Source organism: Vombatus ursinus, unplaced genomic scaffold, assembly GCF_900497805.2.
Source record: "Vombatus ursinus unplaced genomic scaffold, bare-nosed wombat genome assembly UNPS02014779.1, whole genome shotgun sequence".
In the NCBI taxonomy this organism is placed as follows: domain Eukaryota; kingdom Metazoa; phylum Chordata; class Mammalia; order Diprotodontia; family Vombatidae; genus Vombatus; species Vombatus ursinus.
The window spans coordinates 44904341-44927497 of NW_020954557.1; the positions used below are offsets into that span (position 1 = coordinate 44904341).

General features: G+C 36.7%; 1 protein-coding gene across 1 annotated transcript in view; it reads right to left on the reverse strand.

Moving 5' to 3' along the window:
• Window positions 1-21715, reverse strand: part of HAT1 (histone acetyltransferase 1) — a 78631-nt gene extending 56916 nt beyond the window's left edge. The window contains exons 1-2 of the mRNA XM_027866212.1: window positions 21613-21715; window positions 3886-3990 (exon numbers count right to left, since the gene is read on the reverse strand). Coding sequence (XP_027722013.1) covers window positions 3886-3990; window positions 21613-21715 — 208 coding nt within the window. The remainder of the gene's footprint in view (window positions 1-3885; window positions 3991-21612) is intronic.
• Window positions 21716-23157: the final 1442 nt, after the last annotated feature.

Sequence of the window (23157 nt, forward strand, 5' to 3'; positions counted from 1 at the left end):
TATCAGAATATAAGCTCTAGCATGACATAAGCCAAAAAGGCTGATACAGGCTCACTGCTGAGTTATCTATTATCTGCAGACAAGAGAAAAGCTCATCACCAATATGTCGTCCAGTAGGTACTGTGTCTTTGAATAGAGCATCTCATGAAGACCATCTAACTGAGGCATATGATACTTCAATCTGAATCAGAGTAGAGAGTATCCACATCAATTAAATCACAGATCATTATGCTGCAATTAACTAATTTACATAATCATTCTGAAACAAAGAAGATATTTCTGATTAACCCTCAGTTAAATAGAACACCTCATTCACCAAGCAGATGTTAGTCAAAATTTTCCTATATGTATGTACAAAATGTTAATATATATGTATGACTATACATACAGTCTCAGTATCATGAGAGAATGGATTATTCCACACATATGAATTTTCCAGATAACTGGGGGATTACCCTTCATAAAAGCCAAAATTTTTTAAAAGGAAATATCAAATTGATTAAACATTTCAATTTTTTCTTAAATCATATCCCATCTACTTTACATATCATATGCTATATGTCACTGAGAGTCTTACAGGTGTATTTGCCTTGACAGTCAATTAGCCTCAGGTTAATCACTAACTTAAGTAACTTGTCACTTCTCCATGCCTATCTCCAGGGAACTCTATCCAGAGATTCCCCTTCCACATCTGGTTCTACACAGAAAGTAAGAAAAGCAATTTTGTTTAATTAAGTAAAAAGGTTGGGTTCCCTAAAGCTTTAGTGCACAGACTGTGCAATAAATGTTTTGGCTGTTCAGAAGCTTTGTTGATAAATTCTTAGTTCCCAAAGTAAAGTACTTACAAGTTAAATCAAGTACATAAATGAGGTACACATGCAACATATGTTGGTATATGTTAAACACACACACATACACACTTTACATATGGTCCCCTCATCAACACCAAAAAAAAAAACCCCTCAATTCACACAAACCTGAACACTACCAAATTTAACATATATAGAAGCACTTACTCTTCAAGGTGTTTATCTCTAGAGAAAACTTTTAAAACTGCCTTAAAATGCAAACAAGTAGTAGTCTTCATTATTTACTTACCACTAGTCAAAATTAGTGACAAAATCTTAATAAAATTACTTTAAAAGAAATGCAATATACTTTCAAAATCACAGAACCAAAAACTAGAGAAACCCAAGGTCTGCTTTAACAAAGAGCTATGAATAACAGCATGGATAAACTACTGGAGTCATGAAGAACTGAATTCAAATCAAAGACTTAACTAGCTCTGTTAAGATGGAGACATCATTTAACCTTTCAGAGCCTCAAGCAAGTTTTTTTAAGTCCAAGCTACAGAAGTGATCTGATCTGTTGTTGATAAGAGCTAAGCTCCCAGGCCCAAGTATACTCAAGGAAATTACATGTTCTTAAGGTTCACAAAATCATAAATTTAGAGCTGGATGGGATTTTATAGTCAAGACAACAAGTCTGTAGAGCCTACTCTATATCAGGTATTTGCTAAGCTCTGGGGATACAAAGAAAGGCAAAAAGAGTCCCTACTTTCAAGGAGCTCACAGTCTAATGGAAGAGACAACATGCCAACAACCATATACAAACAAAATGCATATAAGATAAAGATAAATTAAAGATAAACTCACAGGGAAGGTACTAGCATAAAAGGGATTCAGAAAAAGCTTCTTGCAGAAGGTGAGATTTTATCTGAGCCTTAGAGAAAGCCAGGGAAGCCAAGAGGCAGAGATGAAGTGATTGGGCATTCCAGGCATGGAGGACAATCAGCGAAAAAGCCCAAAGTTGGGAGGAGTGTCTTGTGTTCGAAGAAGAGCAAAGGAGGCCACTATCACCAGATCATAGAGTATGTGGAAGGGAGTAAGGTATAAGAAGACTGGAAAGGCAGGAAGGAACCAGGTTATTAAGGGCTTTTAATGCCAAACAGAAGATTTTCTATTTGATTCTGAAGGTGATAGGGAGCCAACTAAGTTTATGAATAGAAGGTGTGACATGGTCAGTCTTGCATTTTAAGAAGATCAATTTGAGAGCTGAGTGGAAAATAAACAGAAAAACAAGCAGGCCATTGCAATAGTCTAGGCATGGGATGATGAGGGCCTGAACCAGGATGGCAGCAGGCTCAGGAGAGAGAGTGGTGGATATGAGATATTAAGAGGACTTGGCAACAGATTGGATTTAGGGGTGAGAATGAGGAGTAGAAGATGACACCAAGGTTGTGAGCCTAGGTGACCGGAAAGATAATAGTAACCTCAAGAGTAACAGGAAAATCAGAGAGGACAGGGTTTAGGAGAAAAGATAAGAAGTTCTATTTTGAATATGTTAAGTTTAAAATGTCTACAGTTGGAGACGTAATACTGGAGGTCAGGAGAGAGGTCAGGACTAGATAAGTAGGTTTGAGAAAGTATAGAACAGTACAGTGGCAGAAGAGAAAAGAGCTCTGGACAAAGCCTTACTTAATCCACACTTGGCAGGCATGAGGTGGATGAAGATTCAGCAAAAGAGAAATCAGACAGCTAGAAGAACCAAGGAAGAAACTCCCCTTTTCTTATATGGGATCATCAACATCCTAATCATCACTCTGGAATTTTAAGAACTGAAGAAGAAGAGGAAAGATGAAAGAAATTACTCTGTGGTTACAAAACTAATCAGTTGCCAACTGATTAAATCCTACCTATCCCCCTTTTCTCCTCCATTTACAATGCCTTAATCATTTCTCCCCTAGACAACTATAATAGCTCCTTAATTGTTCTCCAAGCTTCCTAGCTCTTTTCCCTGATTCATATTCCACTGAACTGCTAAAATAAATTTTCCTTGGGCATAAGTCTAACCATATCAACCTTCAACTCAAAAATCTTCAATGGATCCCTATTGTTTCTGGATTGATAAACTCTTCAGTTTGGCATTTAAAGTCCTCCACAATCTGGCTCCACTCTACTTTTCCAGACTTATTTCATTTATCACTACCCTTTTTCTACTCTATGTTAAAGCAAACTGGCCTACTAGGCCTATTATTCTCTGAACTTTACACTCCTCTGTACATGCCTTCATACAGGCTATTCACCATCCCTAAAATGTATTATTACCTCCTCACAACCATTTCTTAAAATTCTTCAAGGTTCAGGTGTCACTTTCTACAACAACTCCTGATTCTCCTAATTCAATTCTATCTAATACAGTTGTTAGTACTCTTTCCCTCTAATTACATTTTATTTACTTACCTATATATACGCTTTATCCTTCTGGTATATTGTAAGCTCCTTGATCAGGGGCACATAAGGAACAAGTTGTACAAGACAAATCTCACTTGGTTTTTTGACAGGGTTACTAGAAAGTTAGCTTAAGAGAATGTTATTGACATAGAATACTTGAATAATAAAGAATCTCAGGGGCAGCTAGGTGGCAGGATAGAGCACTGGCCCTAGAGTCAGGAAGATCTGAGTTCAAATCTGGCCTCAGACACTAGGTGTGTGACTCGCTTAACCCCAACTGCCTCACCAAAAAAAAAAAAAGAAACTCCATTCTGACTTCTTACTGAGTGAGTTGACATAGAGGTATCCATTCCACTCCTCCAGCCATAACCAAGGCTATTGACCTGACTAAAGCAATATTAAAAATCCCTATTATTTCTTTCTTGTATATTCTATATCTACTTTGTTTCTATATTAACAGAATTAGGGACTACAGCTGAGATTCACTCATATCAAAATAGAAAGCTTTGAACCATGTATATAGAAAGTTATACATATAAAAGTTAAAAAGCTCTTCCACAAATGAATCCTACTTCAACATGAAACAAACAACTTTTAAGAAGTGTACATATTCCAAGAGCACAGAATTTAAAACACCTAATATGTAGCATACCTAATTTAAGTTGAATTGCTTCATTGGTGTTACACTTGTACTCCGCCAGCTTCTTTTCCATAGCACTCTTGTATTCCACTAAAAATTTTTCCACTGCACCAAATCCTATGGGAGAAGGGAAAGGTATCAAAAGCATTTGATTAGAAGTTATTTAAATGCTAAATAAAATTATGAATGAGAATAATATTAAGGAGTAGAAGATTATTAAAGATTATTATTATTATTATTATTAAAGCCTACACATAAAAACTTTCTTAAAGTCTCAAATTATGGCAATACAAAAGTAAAAGTAACAAAAATCATATCTTTTGACCCAATAATTACCTCATTAGGAATATACCCAGCAAATGTTACTTTAAAATAACTAGTATTTATATAGAGCTTTAAGGTTTGCAAAACACTTCATAAAATAAATAGAGCACAGGGCCTAGAGTTAAGATCACAGTTCAAATCCAGCCTCAGATACTTGGTATCTATGTAACCCTGGGAAAGTCATTTAATCCGTTTGCTTCGGTTTCCTCATTATAAAATGGGAGTAATAATAGCACCTACCCCTCAGGGTTGTTGTGAGCATCAAATGAAATAATAATTGTAAAGCATTTAGCACTATGCCTGGCACATAGTACTATATAAATTTAACTATCATCATTATTATATCTTCACAACAATCCTGTAAGGTAGATGCAATTATTACCCTCCCATCACCAATAAAGCAACAAAGGGTAAGAGGTTAAGTGGCTTGCCCACAAATACACTGCCAGTAGTTGCCTGAGGCAGGAAAGGCAATAGGGTATTCCTGACTTTAAAGTCAACACTTAAAAAAAAAAAGACAAAGATTTTCATATAAATGTTACATGTAATTGAAAATAAATCCAAATGTTTAACAATAAGGAAGAGGTTAAATTGTGGCACATTAATGAGAAATGCAAAGTAGTGGGGTAAATAAAAAGCAGAACCAGGAGCAGGAAGGCCTATGACTATAAATTGAAAAACAACTGACTGTCCAGATTGGTAGAGGGAACTTCCTCCTCAATGGAAATCTCCCCACACCAAAGAAGTCATATATCCTGACCAAAAAGAATTAATAGAATGGAATATAACAAAATTAAGGTGGTTAAGTTGCTAAGCAAGTTTAGTTGATTATAGTGATGCTCAATGTTAAGTTTCTGATTTTAAAAATTAATAAAAAGAATTTGTCTTGAATTAGAGTCGGCACGGCATAGTGGATATGGAGCTGGCCTCAACGTCAGAAAGATGTGGATTTGAGTCCTACCTCTGACATAGACACATGTCAAGTCATTAGCCTCTCAGTGCCTGGGCCACTGAGACATATAAGATATGTAATACTTAAATAATTTGTAGAGAAGATGATCCTATACCAATAAAATCAAAGATGCAGACCCTGTCCCACTTCAACCCTCCCCAAAAGATCACATCAATCTCCTTAAAGTTTAAAATTGCTTTCAGCAATTTTAAACTGAAAAGACTCAACATTTGAAGAAAGATGCTTACAAAGTAGGCTTTCTTTATCTATTAATAAGTCTGAAAGTATTATAACACACAGCTCTTTTTTAGTCAACTTATAGTGATGTAGTCCATACTATACAAACCTGTTTACAGTGGTTTCCCTGACAGGATTTACATTTACACAAAGTTTTCCAAAACACATGCAGTACCAATGATGTCTTAAAATGTCAAAGATCTAGTTACTCATACCCCCCCCCCAAAAATAAAGTGCAAAGAAAACTGTTTTTGGCAACTACTACATAACATTTCATTTTTAATGCTGGAAAAATGCTGCTGGTGCAGAAATGGCTAATGCATATCATCAATTGTATACTATTAAGATGACAAAGCAGTTTTCAGATACAACATGTCTTTCAAACAAAATCTTTACTGTTTAGTCAATTCAGACAAATAAAGGAATAAAATAAGACTTAGATACCACATTCAATGACCAAACAAGCTATGGCCACCAATCATTAGACAAGAGCTTTGGCAGAAACTAAGCATATCTGGTCAATTTCCCAAGGTAACTAAATCATCTTATTTCAGCTTTTCCTTTATACTCAAAACACTCTGAAGCAAAACCAATGTATCTGAAGTCAGAAAACCTGACTTTCAGTCACAGTTCTTCAAACTGGCTTTGTGACTCTTGGTAAGTCGCAATCTTTACTTCCTCATCTAAAAAGTGGGCATAATCATACTTATAACCCACATATCACTATACCTCCTTTTATGAGGAAAGCACTTTATAAACCTAAAATGTTATGTCAATTTGTTATTATTCGAGTACTGTATCTAATACTGGTTTGCCATCAACTTGGCACACAACAATAAGAAACTTAGGTCATTTGTTTTGAACAATAATAGCGTTGGAGATGAAAAAGTTGTAAATTGTAACATGTCCTACAAAAAACAAAATACTCTCCTTATAACAACTCCATGAGGTAAATAGCAGAGTTTATAGATGAGGAAACAGAGGCCCAGAGAAATTAGTGACTAGCCTGGGAGGGTAGAGAGGGAGCATTACATAGCTATCAGAAGGATTCAAACTTGAGCCTCCTGGGTCCAAATCTGGTATACTTTCTCCTAACCCAAGCAGCTTCTCATCAGGTTTGTACTCTAAGCCTGTCTAGCTAGCCTGGCAAGACCTGCTAGCACTTGTGTTCTTTTGGCTTGACCTTTGAAGAGGAGATAATATTGCGAAACTAAAGTCACTCCCACAGTAAGCTGGATAGTTTTGCTGCAATCTTTCAGTTTGATTTAAGACTGGATGTAAAAAAGTTAGTCTCCATGCACACTTAATAGAACAATGGCTTTGGTGCAATTGCTGCCAATGAAGCAGAATTTCATTATTTTCAATGCAGCACTATTACTCAAGATACTTCACTACATATATATGTATATGGCTTTTCTACTGTATATAGCCCTTATTGTTCCAGATTTTTAAGTATCACTAAGATATCCACAAATGTGTTAAATATCTACTTTTAGGCCATGTCAATTCATGAGTCATTTTCCTTAAGGAATTCTGCATAAATGACACTGACTCAAAAAAGCCATAAATCCTGTAACAGTATTAGAGAACAGTAACAGAGGCAGCTGGTCACATAGTAAATATAGCTATTAGCCTGGAGTCAGGAAGACCTAAGCTCAATTCCAGACTCAGATACTTAGCAGTGGCATGACTCTGGGCAAGTTACTTTACATTCTATTTGCCTCAGTTTCCTCAAATGTAAAATGGGGATAATTATAGCATTTTATAGGGTTTTTGTGAGGATCAAATGAGATATTTGTAAAAAAAAGTGCTTAATATAATATCTGGAACAGTCAATGCTATATAAATGCTTATTCTCTCCCTCCCTATTAGAAACCATCCTTATTATCTTAAGAGGCTATATAAAAAGAGTAGAATAAATAAACTAGTAAATATTACTAGGCTCTACTTCTCATCACTAGTTTTAAAAAGTATGTAAACTGAGACAGAGATGAATTGTGTTAAAAAATTCAAGATGCTGACAAGTTTCTGTATAACCTTGTTATTTTTTTTAAAGGTCATGTTGTCTCCTAGCAAGACCTCTGTGGGAACAAAATGGAAAAGATCATGCTATGGTGACAGGATGGTACAAAGAAAGGGCTTTGCATTTCAGCACTGGTCTCTTAGTTCTTCCTAACAAAGCTAAACAAAAGTGGAAAAGGGGCCTTCAGGAGGTCACAGGTTCAAAATTTTGGAGCTGGAAGGAAGCCCAAAGAAAGACCATCTAGTCCAGTAATTTGAGTCTCAACCCCATATGGTGTTGCAAAAAATTTAGCAACAGTAAAAGCTTTCTGAAAGTGCAACAACCAAAAATTTAAAATCACACAGGTAATGAATCGAAGGTGTTTCTGGCAGCACTTGGCTTGCCTACATTGCATGCCTTGGTTCTGAACAGAAAGCATGCTCACTTTGCACTGTGCATGCCCTCAGGCCACAAAACCCAAGTGGAGTGGAAAAAGTTTAAGGAGCCCTGATCTAATTCAACTCCTTCATTTTACAGATGAGGAAACTGGTTTAGAAACATTAAATGACTGCCTGTGGTTACACTGGCATTGAAGTACAATTTCAACTCTGCTCCTAACTCCCCATCTCATGTTCTCTCTACTGCACCAAGTTACATGTTCCTGTTCTCTTCAAGTCTTCAAGAAAAGATTGGATGACCACTTATTGGCCACTTGTCTACAGCAGAGATATTTTTTCAGGAAAAGACTGTACTAGATGGCCAAGATCCTGAAATTCTATGACTAATTTTGAATCCAAGCTTTGTCACTTAACTGGCAGATAACTCAGGTTTCCCATCTCTCTACCTAGGATGGTTGACTAGACCCCTTTCCTCCATGGATTTTCAAGATAATTTTTTTCCTTGGTTCACATTTTCCCGGTCTTGGATCCAAGTCCCACACCTAACTAGGAATATTCCCCAAGTCTCTTCCTTTTGTTTTTGTTCTTGTAGTTCAGGACTCTTTGTGACCTGACTTGGAGTTTTCTTAGCAAAGATACTGGGGTGGTTTGCCATTTTCTTCTCCAGTTCATTTGATAGATGAGGAAACCGAGGCAAACAAGGTTAAGTGACTTGCCCAGGGCCACACAGCTAGTAAGTGTATGAGGCTGGATTTGAACTCAAAAGATTCTTCCCTAAATCTTCCCTTTTCTCTCTATACAACTTCAATCCCACCAGCTACAAAGGGTCCAATTAGCATCTCTATGCAAATTATTATTAGATCTACCAATCCAATCTAATTCTGTCTCCTAAACTCAAGGTCCTACACAAAGCCAAATACCTATGAGACACCTTTATTTGAATGCCCTATAGGCATTTCAAACTAAAATTCATTATTTTCCCCCAAAACCTACCCTAGTTCCTAATTTATCTATTTCTTTTGAGGGTGCCACTGTCCTTCCAGTCATCCAGATTCATAACCTCAAAGTCATTCTCCACTTTTCATTCACCTTCAATCTCTATAACTATTTGGCAAGGTTGATAGATTGTACCAATATAATTCATCCTTTTCTTCCACTTACATGACCACCTCCCCTAAAGTTCAAGATATCATCAAGTCATACCTGAACTATTATACCAGCTTCCTAATTACCCCTAAGGATCAAGAGGCTTCTTTGCCTCACCATTCCCTACAGAATAAGACATAAATTCTCTGTAATTTATACAATCCCCTCCTCTCCTGCAGACTACTGCAACAGTGTCCTAATTAATCTCTCTACTTCAAGTCTTTTTCCTTTTCAGTCTACCTCCACATATGCCAAAGTGATTTTCCCAAAGTGCAGGTTCCAGTGGTTCTCTATTACCTCCAGGATCAAATACAAAGTCCCTAGTGCAGAATTTAAAGTTCTTCACAACCTGGACCCTTCCCACGTATCCAATTTCTTATATTTTACTCCCCGCTCCACACACTACAATCCAGCTATACTGACTTACTTACTGTTCCTCACAGATGACACAGTATCTTGTCATCTCCCATCTCTGTGCTTCTGCAGTGGCTGACCCCTCATTCCCAGAATGTTTTCCCTCCTCACCTTGGCTTCCATCAAGCCTTATCTCAAAAGGTCAGTTCTGCAAGAAGCCTTTCCCAGTCCCCCTAGCAGTAAGCTCCTTAAAGGTAGAAAAATGCTATTTTTTCCCTTTCTATCTATCCCCAACATTTAGCATGGTGTCTGGCACTCTAAGCATTTAATAAATGCTTGCTGATTAATTGGTAAAATCACTCCATACAGTTATCTAGTCTACACAGAAAAAAGGCATAAAAATTAATTCATAACTGTGACTTCAAATTATCTAGTACTTACAATAACATTTTAAATAAAATAATGCTAAATCCCTCTTGATAGTCATTATTCATCTTCTAGTTTGTAAGGACTTAAAAATATTACAGAATATAAAAGTATGGGGCTTTAGAATTTTGTGAAAAGGATTTAAAATACAGCATGGACATATTCATAACAACTCTACAATAGCAAAAAAAAGAAAAAGAAAAGAAACCATGTCTAACTTGTGAAATGGCAGAAAAACTTATAGTATGTGAATATGTTGGAATATTATTAAATGATAAAAAATAGTAAATATGAAGCTAGGGAAAACTCAAATGAAGTGATAATGAACAAGACAAAACTAAATCTACAACCACAAAAATGAAGACAATTTCAAATGGCAACAAAACTCAAATCAAAAATAATGAATAAGATTGTTAATACCTTGTAAAGCATTTACCTCTACCAATTATTTTAACAAATGGAAAGCAGTGCAGGACTACACAGACTATCTCTTAAAATCACAAGCTATTTTACTTAACTATTTTGAGGAATTGTACATGGTGGGGAATTCAATATTTGAGTGTCTGCTATATACAAGGCACTGTACTAGGTGCTATAGGCAGATAAAAAGATGTGTAGGTCTCACCTAAATGTGTCATCATTACAAGAATATGGGTCATACAGATGGGTCAATGTGAAGATATCACATTACTATAAAACAACTCTGACTTTGACAATTAAGACAGTACCACAATTTTGCACTTGAAGGATAACTTACAATTTACCAACGCGTCATATATTTATAAAGCAAAACAAAAATCTATCAATATAATCTTCTTAGAAACTATAGTTTTAATCACTTAAAAAGATGCCAGATTGATGTTTCTAAACACATATACTTGTAGTTGTAGTACAGTGTACTTGGGACAGCATCCTGCACGTAGCAGACACTCAAATATTTGGTGAATAAATTTGCCAGAATCTATTATTTTAGAAAGTAATAGAAATTTTTTTTATTTAGACTAGTAGATGCTGCAACTTATATAATGTGCTTTGCAAAAGATGTCTATATTTTAGAAACTAAAGACAACAGAATCAAAACAGTAGATGATATACTAAATACAATATTATCTAAAACCTTAATTAATGGAAATATTCAGTGAAAACTAGATTAAATGAATTTTCAGTTCAATTAGGGAGGAGATAACCTTTTGATTTCAGCCCAAGTTGAAAATAATTGATGGGTGTGGTGTGAAGAAACCAACCTTGTATAAAGTATTCATTTTGATTTAAACATTAAGTACCGGTTATACAAAATATGTAAGACACTATGCTGGCATTTCAAAAAGTACAGTATTGAAAATAAAATCAAATCACTGATTATAGGAACTTATAACACTTCAAGATGTAGTACTGTAGATGTGGTGGCAGAAAGTATAAAACTAAGTATGTTCTGATTTTTAGGATACATCTGGGAAATAATTTTGCTTTTCTTTTTAAAAGACGAAAACACTTTAATATAAGTTTCTGTTCTTATTTCTTTCTCTTAAGGGTTGACACATCATAGGATCTATGGTTTCAATATGGGTAACTCTTCTAAAAGTGTATTCTGAAACCCACTAAATACTTCCATATCCTGCAATATTCTTGCACATGCCCTTACATACATCCTCCACAGGGCAACAATCTCTTAAGATTATGTAGGCAACAATGTAGCAGGTAGACTACTCTTTCTTGTTCTTGCTACATGACCAGTACTATCTTTCCAATCAAATATCTTTGGCGATATATTTTATGACATTTTTTATGCACAATTCATTGTTGCTAATGTGCCATAGCCTATTTACATCCATCTTATCACTCCATTACCCTTTACATGACCTATAATTTGAATCTGGAGAATTTGGTATTACAATTCTTAGCCAAGTGGCACCATCTGAAAAATATTAATATTTTAAAAAGACTGGTTTTGTTTTAGTGAAGAGCTTGAGGTTACTGGACGTACCGTTCAATTTCCCAAATGCTGTCTAGCCCATTATCTTCCTCCTACTCAGTTCTGAGCCCAGCTTATTGTCCATCTGCTATATTTCTCCAATTTTTGATAAGTACTTCATTCCCACAGTCTCTATCCAATTCAATTCAACAAACATTTATCAAACATCTATTCGGTGCCAAGCACTGCATGAAATTTAATATTACAAAGACAAAAATAAAAACACTCCTTCCCTAAAGGATATGACCTCCAAGTCAAGATGGGTCAAGATGGGAGCAATGGAGAACTTTTTTTAGAAGGCCTAAAAGATGGGGGGGAAATTGTGGGAAAAGGCCTTCTGACTACAATTCAATACTCTTTCTACTGTATTATGCTGCTTTTCACATTACATTTTGGTTTTGCGATTTTTAAATATAGTTAGACAGTATTTTATGTTTTTCAAAAAATACACTGTACTAAGATCTTTTGTTATTTGTATCACTTACATTTCCTCTTATATTTCTTCCCTTATCCTCTCCCAGAGAACCATCCCTCATGATAAACAGAAGAAGAGGGAGGGGAAAACATTCTATAAGACTAATCAATATAATCAAAAGTCTGAACTTATATGCAGTGTTCCATACTCATGGTCCCCCCACCTCTGCAAAAAATAATGAGGTGAAGGAGGTGTCATCTCTGTCTTTGAAGCCAAGCTTGATCACTATAATTTTGAAGAACTCAGTTTTGTTTTCTTGTTCTTTTACTTACATTTCTGTAGTGATTGTTTCTGTATATTTTTTCTGGTTCTGCTTGTTTCATTTGCATCAGTTCATGAAAGTCTTTCCTTGTCTATATGTATTCATCATGCCTATTATTCCTTTTAGCACAGTAAGGTATTACATTATGTTCATGTACCAACTTATTTAAGATACTCCCCAATCAACTAGCATAATTGTTTCTAGTTTTTTGTTACCACAGGGAGTGCTATTATATTTGGGTATATTATGGGACCTTTCCTAGCAATGGTAATTTATGTCAACGGGCATGGACATATCAGTCACTTTTCAAATTGCTTTCCAGAATGGTTGGACCAATTCACAAAGCCATCAATAATGCATTCATTGGCATGCCCTTTCATTTCTATAACCCTTCTAAAAGTGACAACTTCTGTTTTTGTCAGCTTTGCCAATTTGCTGCTTATAAGGCAAAACCTCAAGGTTGTAATTTGCATTTCTTATAATTAGTAATTTAAAGCATTCTTCTGTAAGGCTGTTAATTATTTACAATTCTTTTGAAAACTGTTCATATCCTTTGACCATTTCTCTACTAGAGAATGGCTTATGGATTTAGATATTTCTCCGACCTGCCTATATACATTATATGCCCCAAAAATCTTAATACGGTTTAAGAATTTATGACCCCCGACTGATCATAGTCAAAGGTATATAACCAGATTCACTCCTAATTTTGGTAACATTATCTCTAATACTCAGGATTTTTAGCTTTTTTGAATTTATTGTAAAACTTGATATAAGCTGTTGGTCTAAAACTAATTTCTTTCAGACTGTTTTCCAGTTTTTCTGGTAATTCTTTCCCAGGATTCAACTATTTCTTTAAGAGTACTATAACAGCATTGCAATTTTGTATGTTACTATTTCTTATCAAAACGTTTTATTTCTTTCAATGCTTATTAATATAGTGCTTTTGCACATAGTAGTAAGAAGATCAATACCTACTGAATTTTTTTCAGCAAAATTTTTAAATCAAAGATTTAAGAAGTTTCTACACATAAAAAAGCCTAGAACTTTGCACATTAATCCCTACTGTGTAAAAGTTTCTATTTTCATAGTTATAGTATCAAAAGGAATATTTCCTAATTCAAGAAATAAATACAAATTTCCAAATATAACAAGACACATGGGAAAAAATAATGTCAGATAAAAGACAGATATCAAAAATGTATAGGAATTTCATGTCTACAATAGCTTATAGACTCAAAATATATACAAAGTGATCACAAATTAAGAGGTAAGTTTATATAATCATAAAGATAGGAAGATAAGTTATCTTTTTTGTTTAATGCTTAAGTTTATTTTTGTTGTTTTTAATATAAAATGTTAATTATCCAAAGCAAACTAACTATTACATAGACTTAATTCTACCCTCTATTTTTACCCTTTTAGGGAGATGAAGAAATAAAAGCTAACTACAAAGCACTTTAAGGTTTGCAAAGCACTGTACATATATTTGATCTATATCATTTAATTTGATGTACATCATTTAATCTACACAACAGCCCTGAAGTATTATTATTACCCCCATTTTGCAGATAAGGAAACTGAGAATGAGAGAGGTTAAATGACTTGCCCAAGGTCACAGTTACTACATGTGACTATGGAAAGGCTCAAACTAAGGTGTTCCTCACTCCAAGTTCAATGCTTTAATTAAGTGAACATGAATCATATTCCACTGGTACCCTCAGCAACTTACATTAATCTCTTAAGATCATCCTTTTACTAAAGGATAGTGACAACAGAGAGGAGAATCCAGGTCATCTAAAATTTCCCCCTTTACAATAAAATTACTAAAAGAAAAAAGAGATAGATTGGAGTTCCTAGAAAAAAATAAGGAAGAAAGTACTTGTGAGTTAAGAAAGGCTGATGGTGCATCTAAGATTTCCTTTCTGGTGTGAATTTTAAAAGGTCATAATGATAAATGCTTACATAACCAAAAGTAATCTGGGATCACAAAATTCCACTAGTTCTCTAATTTTGAGGGAAGTAGTATGGGGCAGACAGTAGAATAAGAATCCCAGCCCAATCTTAATATTTACTTATAAGAATATTTTAACTCACAGAATTTAAGAGATGGAGGTGACCTGAGAGATCACCTGCACTGGCAGATCCAACAGCCTTGCATCCCTACTTGGAGAAGCCAGGATAAACATTAAGAAGTGATTTAAAGTAGGTAAAGCCAATGCTGACTAGCAAATAAAGAACATGCTGTAAGGTCTTCAGGTCTTTAGTTTAACTGTTTGAATAGGCAAGGACCAGTTTATAGGGGCCTCTAATGTAGTTTTTAAAAGTAAATTGAAGAAGAGGTACAGAATTCTTCAGGGAAACATTTAAAAATCTTAATTTTTAATTAATTAATTTATTTTCAGTTTGCAACATTCACTTCCATAAGATTTTGAGTTTAAAATTCTTTTCCCAAGACAGTGTGCAATCTGATACAGGCTCTACTTATGCATTCATATTAAACATATTTTCAAGTTAGTCCTGATGTAAAGAAGAATTAGAACTAATGTGATGAACCATGAGGAAGAAGAAACAAAATAACAAAAGAAAAGAAGAGCAAAAAGCATGCTTCCATCTGCACTCTGATTCCAGAGTTCTTTCTCTGGATCTTTAGATAGCACTTTCCATCATGAGTCTTTCGGAGTTGTCCTTGCATTGCTGAGAAAAGTTAAATCTATCAAAGTCAGTCATCGCACAATGTGGTTGTTACTGTGTTCTCCTGGTTCTGCTCATTTCACTCAGCATCAGTTCATAAAAGTCTTTTCAGGTTTTTCTGAAGTCCTCCTGCTCATCATTTTTTATAGCACAATAGTATTCCATTACATTCATATACCACAACTTGTTCAGCCATTCCCTAATTGATGGGCATCCCCTCAATTTCCAATTCTTTGCCACCACAAAAAGAGCTGTTATAAATAAAAAAATCTTAATTTTTTAAGGAAGGCTAGAAAAGTGAATATGCACAATAGCCTCTTAGTTGATTATATATGATGGTAAAACTGTCTATAAAACATAAATTCCACAGATTTTAAGACCTCTCGTAAATAAATCCCTCGGTCTCAACTTGTTCACCCAAAAATAAACAAACAAACAAATAAATAAATGAATAAATAAATAAATAAATAAATAAATGAGAGGTTGGATTAGACAAAATATGTTTTTTTTCCTGCTAAAACACATACACACACACACATACAAATATACTAAAAAGTATAATAAATGGACTTTTCCTTAATATGGTCGAGTATTATCTAAAACCAAAAGCCAGAATTATATGTAAAGGAGACCAAATAGAGGCTTTTTCAATAAGATCAGAAGTAAAGTGAGGATGTCCAGTATGACCACTATTATTTGACATAGTGCTAGAAACGCTAGAAGTTGAGAGAATAAACAGAAGCAACAAGGAAATAAAACTATCACTTTTTGCAGACATGGTCTACTTCTAAAAAGTCAATAAAAAATTAATTGAAACAATAACTTTAGCAAATTTGCAGCACATAAAATAAGTCTACATAAACAATCAGCATCTATGTATGTTACCAACAACACCCAGCAGGAAGAGACTGAAAAAGAAATTGCATTCAAAATTGACGACAGAAAGCACAGACTATCTGGGAATTTACCTACCAGATTCACAAATTAAGACAGACCTAAATAATTGGAAGTATATTAATTGCTCATTATTGGAATGGGCTAATAAATAACAATGACAATATGACCTAAATCAATTTGATTATTTAATGTTGTACCAAATTACCCAATGATTACTATATAGAAGTAGACAAAATAACAGAATTCATATGTAGTAATAAAAGAACAAGAATCTCATGGGAAATAATAAAAAGAAGTAGCAAGGAAGGAAACCTAGGAATACTATAGCTCAAATTACACTAAAAAGCAGTAATTCTTAAAACAATTTAGTATTGGCTAAGAAATAAAAAAGGTCAATCAGTGGAACAGATTAGGTACATGATATACAGAAGAGAATGAACTTAGGAGCCTAGTGTTTGTTAAAACTCTAAAACCTCAACTACTGGACTAAGGATTCCCCACTTCATAAAAACTGCTGGAAAAACCAGAAAGCTGTCTGAGAGAAACTGCGAATAATGCACACATGACAACAAAGTAATTTTTCAGTTGGGTCTGACTCTCCTTGAATCCTTTTTGGGATTTTCCTGGCAAGGATACTGGAGTAGTTCGCCATTTCCTTCTCCAGATCATTTCACAAATGAGGAAACCGGGGCAAATACAGTTAAGTGATTTGCCCAGGGTCACACAGCCAATCAGTGTCAGAGGCCATGCTTCAACTCAAGTCTTCCTAACTCCAGGCCTGGCCTTCTATCCACCATGCCACCTAGCTACCCTTTAAATCTCACACAATGTACAGTCAGCTAAATGGACACATGACCTATTTTAAGATCACATCAGGGTCAAATCAGAAGAGCAAGAAAGGGAGAACTATTTAAAACTATGGAAAGGAATCGAATTCATCAGTCAGACAATAAACATTTATTAAACATTTACTATCCCAAATGCTCACCCTGGAACCTGCTTCCCTGCTCTGGAACATCCATCTATTTCTGTGGCTTTCTCACAGTGGAACATTCCTCTGTCATTTAGACCCTTTCCTCCCATTACCAAGTCCCTCCGTGGTGGGGGTGGAGCCCTCCATTTCAGACTTTATGAACTTCAAAACCACCTCCCCAAGTCTACATATTTCCTCACCCACCTCCTCAGATCCCTTCTGTGCATTTCTTTCCTCCAGGTAAGCCACTTGAAGGCAGGGAATGTCTCTTTTGCTTGTATTTGTATCTCCAGTACCTAGTCTAGTGCCAGGCGCATAGTATTGTTGGCAGAGCTGTGAAATAGTACCGCTGGTCCTAGAAAGCAGTTTGGAACTATGCCCAAGTCACTAAACCATATATACCCTTTGAATGCAACGCACACAACTATTAGGCCTATAACCCAAAAAGAGAGTAAAGAGATAACCTATGTACAAGAGTGTTTATATGACCATCAATTGGGGGTGTGCCTGAACAAGTTACGGTATATGAATGTAATAGTATTCTTTTACCAGAATAAATTACAAAAGGGAAGGTTTCAGAAAAACCTGAAATGACTGGTATGAACTGAGGCAGAGTAAAGTAGGTGGAACTCAGAAAACAACTTACATATATTGACAATAACATTGCAAAGAAAAACAACTTTGAAATACTTAAGGCCTGGGTTCAATGAACCAATGATGATGCATACTTCTCACTTCCTCAGACAGAGGCAATGGACTCAATGTTCTGAATGAAATACGTATTTTTGGAAATGGCCAGTGTGGGGATTTGTTTTGCTTGACTACTTGTTATAACTGTTTTATTTTTCTCCCCTATTCAAGGGGGGTAGGCTATTAATAGGGTTGCCACCCCAAAAAAAAAGAGAAAGGAAGGAAGGAAGGAAGGAAGGAAGGAAGAAGGAAGGAAGGAAGGAAGGAAGGTAGGTCAGTGAAGCATTTAAATGCACAGAAAGAAACCGAAGGGAGACCAGAAAGAAACAATGACAAGCAGGACAGTGTTGAAAATTAAATGTTGGATATACTATACACTTAAAAGGAAAACCAAGTTGTATGTCATAAAAGATTTGTGGCTTCATGTATAATCGTCTTATTCTGTTACTTTGTATATAAAAATACTAATTTCATTTGGTGTTTAAGACCAGGATAACACATGTCTATACAAATCAAGTAAAATTCCCAGACGTCCTTTACAAAAGATAAAATTCTATTACTAGATTTTATCCAGGTTTCCTTCAGGCACTAAAATTTTATGATTCTATGCTTGAAGATATACAATGTTTAGAAAATTAGAGAAAACATGTCAATTAAAACAACTGAATTTTGCAGGCAGTTTTCTTAAAAAACTTAAAAAACAAAGGACAGACTGACTACCTATGAAAATATTAACCAAGGGGCAGCTAGGCAGTGCAGTGGATAGAGCACTGGCCCTGGAGTCAGGAGGACCTAAGTTCAAATTCGGCCTCAGACACATAACACTCACTAGTTATGTGACTCTGGGCAACTACTTAACCCCAATTACCTCACCAAAAAAATTAATTAATTAACCAAATTCATCTTCATTCAAGACCTCAATTGTATAGATTTAACAATAATGGATAAAATGAGCATGGCATACATCTAATATAAGCTTCAAAAAGGAATAATTATTCTATTGGTTGGATAACTAGCCTCTGAAATAAACTAATGAATCACTTGTCTCTATCCATAGCCTTATAGCCTAGAATCAGGAGGAGCAATGTCTGAATCTGATCTGAGTTCCACCTACCTATGTGACCCTGGGCAAGTCACTTGACTTGTTTTCTTCAGTTTCCACAACTATAAAATGGGGATAACAATAGTACCTACTTCCCATGGTTTTAATGAGGATTAATAAAAATTAAATTTTAAAAAAGAGTTTAGCACAGTGCCTGGCACACAATAGGCACCATATAAGGGTTTACGCCCTCCCATCCCCATATGTGTATACTAAGCAAAGAAAAATGGACCTTTGTGGCACAGTGAAAAAAACAAAGTAAACAGAGACCTGATTGGATTACCCTGAACAAATGAATTAATTTTTCTGCAACTGTTTCCTGACGTGTAAAATAAGAGGGTTAGATTAGATGGTACTTTCTGGGTCTAAAACTCTATGATTTGGTATAGGTGTCCTATATTCTTACACATGCTTTGAAATGTAAAATGTGCTATTAAAGCTAATAAAAACAAACTATATTAAATAGTATAGTTCAACTGTACTTTGAATCAACAGGATAGACTATCTCATTTGAGTTTTATTAAAGCCTAATAGAGAAAAAGGAATTACAAGTTTGGTTAGAGTAGGAAGAAAGAGTAATATATAGTTCTTTATACTCAATACTAAAAATTTAGGATACAAATTTTAGAATCTTGATGTTAATCTTTTCCCCAGATTCAGTATAAAAAAATTTGTACATACAAATCAATTCTGCTTAAATCATTCCAAAGAAAACACCAATCTGGTCCAAAATAAGAAATTATTATAACACCCTTCTCTTTTCAAACTGAATTGACTTAAAGCATATTACCAATTAATTTCATCATATACACATCATTTCATTTTTCAATAATATTAATAAATACTAGGATTTTCAGGAAAGGACTTAAGGAAAAGTACATAGTAATGAAATCAAACCTTGAAGTCAGGTTAATTTGCAGCAAAGCAAGATAAAAGGTTCTTATTTTAGGAGAATTTGTTCATTAAATAGATGTAGTGAAGTAGCCCTTTAAAGCAAAGAATAAAACTTAAAGAAAATATAGGTACTGAGGTCATCAGACTTACACTGAGGCAGGAGTAAGAGAATGAACTACAAACCACAATTACATAGTTACAATGTATTCTTAATTTCTGTATTCCAGTGTTGAGCAAAAGATATCATATACCTTACGTAGTATAAATTATCTTACACACATTCCTTGATTTAAATCTTACACTACTAGCCCTACAGCATTAAGCAAGAGAGAGTAAGTATTCTCATCTCCATTTTACAGATGTACATGCTTAAGTTCAGAGAGGGAATTAAGTAGAATAAGAAAAGAACAGTGGATTGTAAATCAGAAGATCTGGGTTCCAGTACCAGTTCTGCCACTTATTATGTACTAGCCCAAGCTCAGGTCCTCTACAAAGTAAGGACACTGGATAAAATTATGTGGAAAATATCCATTTAAATCTAGTAATTCTGTGCCTTTAGACTAACGTGTTGAAGGTCAAACAACCAGTGGCCCTAAAATGCAGGTTGTATCCTAGGCAGTAGGTTTTTGAAATGCCAGTTGCTTTTGCTATGATTTTTCTGAACTGGACAGCTAGGTGGCACAGTGCTGGGCCTGGAGTCAGGAAGACTCATTCTCCTGAATTCAAATCTAGTCTCAGACACATTAGCTGTGTGACCCTGGACAAGTCACATACCCTTGTTTGCCTCAGTTTCCTCATCTCTCAAATGAGCTGGAAAAGGAAATGGCAAACTCCTCCAGTATGTTTGCCAAGAAAATCTCAAATGGGTTCACAAAGATTCTGACACGACTAAAAAACGACTAAACAATAATAACAAACTAATAAAATTTTTAAAAAACTAATAAAAATCGAATAATATTAAATACTATAATTTAACTCTACTCTGAATTAACGGGATAGACTATCTCATCTGAGTTTTATTGAAGCCTAAATAGGGAAAAAGAATTAAGAATTTGGTTATAGTACGAAGATAAAGGTAGACTTTAATGTAATGTTCATATGTCTGAAAGAAGTTCCAGCCCTCGAGGCACTTTTTTTTGCTGCACAGGAGGCCAATACATACACTGGTTCATAATGGTTTGAAAACGTCTACCACCGAGGTAAAGCCAAATCAAGGCAAGACTATCACAAAGTGGGGAGGCTGGAGAAAGCAAAGTGGGTCAATACACCATAACAAAGCTTGGGGGGGGGCTTCCCCTCCTCCGCCCCTGTAGCCTAAAACGAAGTCTAGGGTTTGGGGCAGGTACACAACAACCCGCTTCCCGAGCTAAAGCTAAATGGAATGCGAGAGACCCTAAACTGAAGTGGCCTCAAGGTGAGAGGTGAGGGGCGACCAGAAGCAGATCTGACAGCGGGGCGGGCGGTCCCAAAACCGCGGGAAAAGAGGCTCGGGGCGGGACCTCGAGGCGTCGCCGACGCCGTCAGCTCCCGGCCGGGGAGGTGTCGCTGTCAGCCGGCGGGAGGAGGGGCGCTGGCGACCGGAGGGACGAGGCAGGGGTGGGGGGAGGGGCCACACAAACGCCAGGCCAGACACGCCAGGGGTTGGGGTGGGGGGAGAGCCGCCCGGCCGAGGTCATGCCCTCCGCACTCCGGCTGCCCCGAGCACTGACGGCCCCAATGGCGCCGAGGTCTGGACCGGGGCTGGAGGAGGAAAAGGAGAAACAGGCAAGGGAGCGAGGGCTAGAGTCCGGGGCTTGCCCTCCAACGGCAGGGCACACAGGACGCTGTGGTCACCCCCCCCCTCCAGGCCGGCTGAGGCCTCCGCCGCCGCCACCTAAGCATCCCGTCTCCAGGGCCTCCCCGCCCCCTTTCCCCCTAGGTAAACTTTTCCCGGGAACTTACCCGCCATTTCCGTGCAGCAGGCTGAAGCTGCCGAGGAGAACGAATCAACCCGCGCGCTCCCTGCCCGGAAGTGAGCGCACCGCAGTGACGTGGTTCCGCCCATTCCCGGAACGGCCGGCGACCTGAGGAGCGAGCGTTTAGCGCGCGCAGCCTGCGGGCTCCTGGGGCGGAAGCGCCGGGGAACCGAGCGCAATCTGTCTGAAGACGGTTGACGGCTCACCGTTGTTTAGCAACCAAGAGGGCTTGACCCGCTTGTCCTCTAGCGAGGCGAAACCGGAGGTCAAGGATCCCCAGCCCCTGAGGAGTGCTATGAATAGTCACTGCTCTGTAGGAGTTTGTGAAGGGCTTATTTGAATAACCCTGCCCCCCTAGGAAGGCTTACTTTCAGCCTTTGGCTTCTGTTCTGAAGACCTGGATTAATGCTCTCGTCTCCTGTCTCTTCCTAGTGTGGGACAGCAAAATCAAAGAAAAATGTACCCAGGCTTCTCGTTTAAATTTTCTCCTGCGAGTCTCAAAGCTAACATGCTTTTCTTTGGACTCTTACAGCAGACAGTAAATGAGCCCCTAAGTAAGTACCGGTACCTGTAAGTAATACGGGTTTTTTCTCCATGAATTCACTTTCGGATCACTAGGAAACTGAATGTATTGAAGCAATGACGGCCCCATAGGGTAAGTCATCTAAGCAACAAGTATTATCGAATGCTTAATATGTGACAGGCACAATATGTCCAAAACACAATTTGCACCTCTAGGACCAGGGATCCCGTGCGTTGTGAGACTCTAAATGGCTTGTACTGAAAAGTAGGTAAGATCCTGGCTGATTTTGGCCCTGTGTTTATTAATATTTAATAGTTCTAGGTAATTTACTCTCTTGAAGAATGAAGTTCATTTAAGAATCCTAAACATTGTTTACACAGGAATGACTACTCTCAACTATTGATGTGTTTCAAAGTCGTTTAGGAAACCACAGATGGCTTTAAGGATCAAGACTTAGGGATATAGGGAAGGGGGAGAAAGATGGGGAAAGTTTTTCTTTAGCTCCTTCCACAACCCCATTTGCCCCTGATAAGAATTCTGTAACCCAGACTGAAGCTGTGAGACCAAAACTAGAATCAAGAGCAAGGTTATTTGAGGGTTCTCTTTTGCCATTGAGGTCATATACTGCCGTGGATCTGTGTCATTGAATTAAAAACTGATCACAATGGACTGCAAACCTCATCGTCCTGTTTGACTCTCGTTTATATTCTTCCACAGCTCCTCCACCGAGAATCTACCTAATGTGCTGGGAAGCCCTCCTCTAAGTCAGAGGTTCTTAACCTCGGGTATATGATTAAAAAACCAACAACTGTATTTTGATATAATATATAACGGTTTCCTTTGTAATCATGTCTTTTATTTTATGTATTTTAAAACATTATCCTAAGAAGAGGATCATAGACTTCACCAGACTGCCAAAAGGGTCTCTCTCTCTCTCTCTCTCTCTCTCTCTCTCTCTCTCTCTCTCTCTCTCTCTCTCTCTCTCTCTCTCTCTCTCTCTCTCTCTCT